Source organism: Arachis hypogaea, chromosome 19 (genome assembly GCF_003086295.3).
Source record: "Arachis hypogaea cultivar Tifrunner chromosome 19, arahy.Tifrunner.gnm2.J5K5, whole genome shotgun sequence".
NCBI lineage: Eukaryota > Viridiplantae > Streptophyta > Magnoliopsida > Fabales > Fabaceae > Arachis > Arachis hypogaea.
In genome coordinates this window covers 132,522,469-132,528,300 of record NC_092054.1, presented here as the reverse complement: position 1 = coordinate 132,528,300, position 5,832 = coordinate 132,522,469, and the positions used below count along the sequence as shown (strand labels likewise).

General features: G+C 33.9%; 1 protein-coding gene and 1 long non-coding RNA gene across 2 annotated transcripts; one reads left to right on the top strand and one right to left on the bottom strand.

Annotated features, from left to right (window-relative positions):
- Nucleotides 1-215: 215 nt before the first annotated feature.
- Nucleotides 216-5,497, top strand: LOC112779740 (uncharacterized). The gene is made up of 5 exons (XM_025824078.3): nt 216-632; nt 2,528-3,373; nt 4,123-4,308; nt 4,658-4,783; nt 5,089-5,497. Exons 1-5 carry the CDS (start codon nt 573-575, stop codon nt 5,194-5,196), a joined length of 1,326 nt encoding a protein of 441 aa, XP_025679863.1. The 5' UTR covers nt 216-572; the 3' UTR covers nt 5,197-5,497.
- On the bottom strand, nt 3,783-5,620 carry LOC140182025 (uncharacterized). The gene is made up of 4 exons (XR_011877834.1): nt 5,484-5,620; nt 5,279-5,337; nt 5,009-5,196; nt 3,783-4,745 (listed from the first exon to the last, which is right to left on the bottom strand). It is a non-coding gene; the product is annotated as an uncharacterized lncRNA (long non-coding RNA).
- Between the last annotated feature and the right edge of the window lie 212 nt (nt 5,621-5,832).

Here is a 5,832-nt window from a genome sequence, read left to right as displayed (position 1 = left end):
AGCATATATGTATAGATATATCCATGTAAAAGGCTTGGTCATAGGTCAACCGAAAATCCACTGAGGGAAAGTGCCACGTGGCAAGAAGCTAGAGAGGGTGTGGGTCATGTTCTTGGCTTAGCGTGAGGTTCGCGTTGACGCCCGAGAGTGCCAGGCTGACCTCTCCAACTGGGACCAACCCTTCTTTTAGAAACCCTTTAAATATTCCCAACACACAACAAATTTCATAACTAATTTTTTCTTTTTCTTTTTACCCTTTTCTCTTTTTTGATTAATTAATTAATTAATTAATTAATTACTCTCTAATTATTACATTACATTACATTACAACAACGATAACAACAACTTCGATGGTTCTCTTCTCCATATTGGAGTGTTGTTCTTGTTCTTTAATTACCTTGTTTTCATTACTCAACAACACATGTGTCGATCACCCAGTTATTGTTACATTTTCCACTTCTTCTATCTCACTACCATTATAAATAATTCATACACCCTTTCTCTTTTCTGTATCCCTTTGATTTGATTTGCGTCGGTTCTTGTGAGAGCGGGATAGAATATTTTAATACACCATGTTGCAGGATGTGTTTGATCAGCCACTGCCACCAAAGGTGGAGCAACAACTCCCCATTGTAATTCCATCAACCCATTCTTTTGATCCATGCATGCATGGTGTTTGATATATGTTCTCATAATAAATTAAATTATGCATGTGTTCTTGTAGCTATCTTTGGTTTTGGGTTCTGTTGTATTGTGTCATGATGTGATCCTAAACCAAAATGTTTGTTCATGTGGGTCATCAAAAGTTTTATTTATTTTCTTTCTACGGCGTGGATTTGTGTTATTATTATTTTTTTTTCATATGGAATTACTCATAATTGATCTTGTGTTTCTCATCATGAGATGTCTAATGTGATCATGTACTTGTTCTCTCTTTTTCATGCATGGATGAATGGTTAGTTCTTTGTTTTTGTATGCAAATATTAATGTGTGAATATTATTCCCCTCCCTAATGGCGATATTCGCAGAGCTAACAAAGAAACTTTTAGTACCACTCTTCTTAATTAGCCATTCGAGAAATCTAGAAGCCATTTCTCAAATTCTTTTTCTTTTTTCTCTTTCCAATTCCATGCTTCAATGTCAATTTGCATGGAAGAACGAGTTCTACCTTTCTTTTTTCTGACAATAATTTATAAAGTTGGTAAGCATATAATAATGCTTCTTTGACTGTGGCAATAAGAAAGAATATTGATTCTTCTATAAGAACTTGCATTGGCTCTGCCCCTTTTTTTTTTCTTCCAAGATTTTATCCTATCCAATCCAATCCAATCCAGGACAAGCAAAATGTCATTTTCTAAGAGAAGGGCAAATTGTTAACTGCATCATAATCTCATTCTGCATTGTGATAGCCAATTGAACATAGCTTTCTATTATTGTGGAATATATGTGCTTGGTAAATGTTTTTTAAAATATCTAATTTTTCGTATTTCGTATCAATACTCATTTTATTGGCTTTTAAATAAAGTGCTTACTCTAATGCATATTGAGAATGTACAGAGATGAAAGAGAGTAGATATCATATTTTGTGGGTTCTTTCTCTTTCCTTTTTTTTTTTTTTTTTTTTTTTGGTGTTTACTCTGTATATTATGTACATTCTTAATCTGTACGTGAGTATGAACCTTTAAATAATAGTATGATCTTCACTTAAATATATTCTTTTTATTCACTTTTGGATTTATTTATGCGAAATAACCACTTATTTTATAATGTTCAAATAACATCACTCAAAAAATAGTTCAAATGTGTAGCTTTTTGTGTTCCTTTGAGTGCCTTTCATTTGTCATTGAAGCATAATCAACATGCACATATCATGAGGTTCCTTCTTTCTCTAACAACTGTATATGGTACAAACATTTGGTACCTTAGCTTCTTGCATGTCACATTGTTCACATGAAGGCATAGATGCACATCCTTTTCAGTGAAAAATAGCCCAAAAATAGCCAACTCTTTTGGACAATTTATTGTCCTTTCATGACCAAATATAAATTCAACCTATCACTGGACCATGCAACTAACAAGATTTGTATGCAGAAATAGTCCTTCTTGTAGAAAAGGACTTTTGTAATGATGAACATATCTGATATTTATTGGTGTGCAATGTTACTCACTTTTCAGAAATGCTCACTATTTGACGATGAAGACATGCAATAAAATAAAGCTTAGACTGATTAGAGAATATTATCTTTTGAAAGTTCAATCTAAGAGATTGCTATGTTATTAGAACAGTCTCATTTCTATCAATATCAGCAAGAAGAATTGGGTTCATTCTCATAATGGAAAGGAACTAAAAAAATAAATAAATAATAATAATAATAAAATTAATGTAGAATCATTCTCCTATTCTACTTTTTTCTTTTTTTTATATATATGAAGTCTAATACCATTATTCTGAGAGTGGTCTTAGTTGGTATTTAACTATTTATCAGTAGCCATGTTATTAACAATGCTCTTGTTTCACTGGCTGCAGGATGAAATTTCAAGCCCAATCAGTGCTAGACTTTTTGAGCTATGTGACTCTGATTTGTTCCCAGAAGCACTTCAAAACTCTGAGGTTACTTCAAGCTCAAATTGTTGCTATGAAGAGAACTCCTCATATGCAACAAACATGTCTCTAGCATTAGAAGTAGAAACCAAGTTCAATAATAATAACAATAACAATAATACAAATAGCAATAATAGCAATAACAGTGTCACCACCCCAAGTAGCACCACCACCACCAACAACAACACAACCAACAGTAGTAACCTGTCAATCATCTTTGACTCTCAAGAAGAGCTTGACAATGACATCTCTGCCTCCATAGATTTCTCATCTTCACCTGCAGCTTTCAATGTTCCACCGATGTTCTCAGTCACAACAAACCATCATCAAGAACAGTTTGATTTCTCTTCTATGCATCACCATCATCATCAGGTTCAGCAGCTAGCAGCATGTTCAGTTGTGGAGGGCTTCTCACAGTATCCCACTGACACTAGTGCTGTTGCACCTCCTCCTCCTCCTCTCATGGGGGCTCCTCAATTGCCTTCTGTCTTTGAAGAGGATTGCATTTCTTCTGCTGTTCCTTCTTATGTCACTCTCAACCCTTCTTCTCCTTCTTGCTCTTATCTCAACCCTGCTGCCATTCCACCACCTTACATGCCTCCTGCTGGTCCCCTGGCCACCGCCTTGTCGGCCGACCGTGCCGCTTTGTTCACCGGAAGCATGCTTCTTGGCTCTGAGCTTCAGAGACCAGACCTTGAATACCAAGGCGAAAATGGTGGAATTTATTGTACAGATTCAATTCACAGAGTGTTTAACCCTCAAGAGCTTCAGGTATGGCTTATTCTCAAACTACATGAATCATTCTCATATTCTATATTATTAGGACATGATGCAAAATGAGTCTAAGATTCAAAGAAAATTGTCTAGATTTCTTGCTGCTTTAACTTTAAGTTTGGAATTAGCCTGACCAATTAAGTAGCATACTGTGTACCAATTCATCTGCATACCAGAACGTTATATGTATATTTTTCACATAAAATATTTACATATGGAGTACCACGTAATGTGTACCTATTCCGTACCAGAACGTATTGCGTTCCATGTAACTATAGTTCTTAACAAGTACTTACTTTGTCGTTGTTACCTTTTGATACATCCTCAAGACTTAAAAGTACCTTGAACCAAAAGATGTATCAAAAAGTGATGGTAATACTTAAAAAAAGGGAAGTGAGGGAATAACAATTAAGGAGAGGCTTTATTACTAGTGGAAATTTTGCAAAAAGAGCATAGTCTATACAAATTTCTAAGAAGCTGATACCCCACATAAGATAGATGCCGCAGATCCATTATAACAGTGGCTTGCTAGCATATAAGTCCTTTTAGAATGTCACCTCTAAAAAGTAGCACAAATTTGGACAAATAACAGGAAAGGAATCACTTCTTTCAACAGAAATTGATAATAAAAATTAAAAACAGCATAATCATTAGAAAAGACCATAATAGTTTATTGGCATGTTTTTCCCTTTATGTTTAAGAAAGAAAAATAACATGATTTTTTTCATTTTTAATTTCTTCGGCAGGCACTTAGTACTGAGAGTCAGCAACTAGTGGCTGGAGGTGGGAGTTCTGCCAACTTAACGCCAGAAATCTCAAACTTGGAGGACTCTAGCTTCAAGGTTGGGAAACTCTCTGTCGAGCAAAGAAAAGAAAAGATTCATAGATACATGAAGAAAAGAAATGAAAGAAACTTCAGCAAGAAAATCAAGGTACTCTTAAGTCTAAGAACATCAATCAAATTTTGCTGGAGTAAACTTCCATTTCTATCTATGAAAGTTCAGAATATTGACAGATTTATCTATGAATAAACAAAACTAACTTTATACTTATGAAAGACGAAAAATTGTCATTTCTATCCATAGAAGTTCGAAATATTGACAAATCAGTACTTTTGTCATATAAAAGACTATCTTTTGTGGGTACAAAATTGATTTTCATTTATTCATGGTTAAATTTGTCAGCATTTTAAAATTTTATGATTAGAAATAGTAGTTTGCTCTATTTTGCTACATATTTTGTGAAGTTTCAATTAACAATGCATGCAAATTAAATGTACAGTATGCCTGCCGCAAAACTCTGGCAGATAGCCGGCCGCGAGTTCGAGGAAGGTTTGCAAAGAATGATGACTTTGGAGATACTCAGAGACCTGCAAGTAGCAATCATGAGGAAGAAGATGAAGAAGAAGTAAGATTCCCTAGATGCTGGAGCACATTCAATTATTAAGGCCAATATCAGCACACTTTTTTGTTTAACTTTGAATTAGAATCGATTCCTGGCAATGTAAAAAATTGATTTTGACTTTTTGAGAGATAATGTTTTAGTTGTTCACTCCCATAATCAATTACAGACAAAAATAACTTTTACTTCAAAATCAGTCAGTCAAAAGAAAAATTCTCTATCACTTAGCACCTTTTCTGAATTATTGGTTTGTTGGCATGATTCCACAATCTAACAAACACGCCTTTAATTTTATCTTTTGAACTTATCAGGTAGTTGTGAAAGAAGAAGATGATATGGTTGATTCCTCAGATATCTTTGCTCATATCAGTGGAGTGAACTCCTTCAAATGCAACTATTCCATCCAGTCCTGGATTTGACTAAAACAAAAACCAAAAAAAAAAAAATGAAAAAAATGAAAAAAAAAAAAAAAAGAGAGAATAGTTTGACTAGTACACCTACAATTTTTAGCTTCTGTAGAGCTTTTTCAAAAAGGGCCCTGATCCCACTCCATAATTCTCCTACATGGGTTTCATGGATTGAGGAAACTGAATAAATAGGGGTCCTGATGATACTATACAAATAAAAGGAAGAAGAAGAACAATAGCACATTATATATATAATATGATATGATATGATATATATAGAAAAGTAAGCAAGTGTATACATTTTTGCAGACAATATCTTCCTCTCATTACTTGTACCTACTACTAAGAATCACAAGTTGTATTAATCACAAAATTGATATATTTGAGTTGCCTCCACATGCTATAGAGGAGCTCATTCATGTAGTTTCTTCTCATCATACTAAGGGACTACACTTTGACTTGTTTTGGTTAATCAAAGGCCCTAAGCCTTTTTTTTTTTTTAATACGATTTGGCTCCTAACAAAAATTACATCATTTTGCATACTCGAATACATGAATAAGTTAAAATCAAAATTAACATGCAATCTATTAGAATACTCCTCCTGCTTAATTATAGATTTCAAAATCTTAAAATCTTTTATTCGAAGT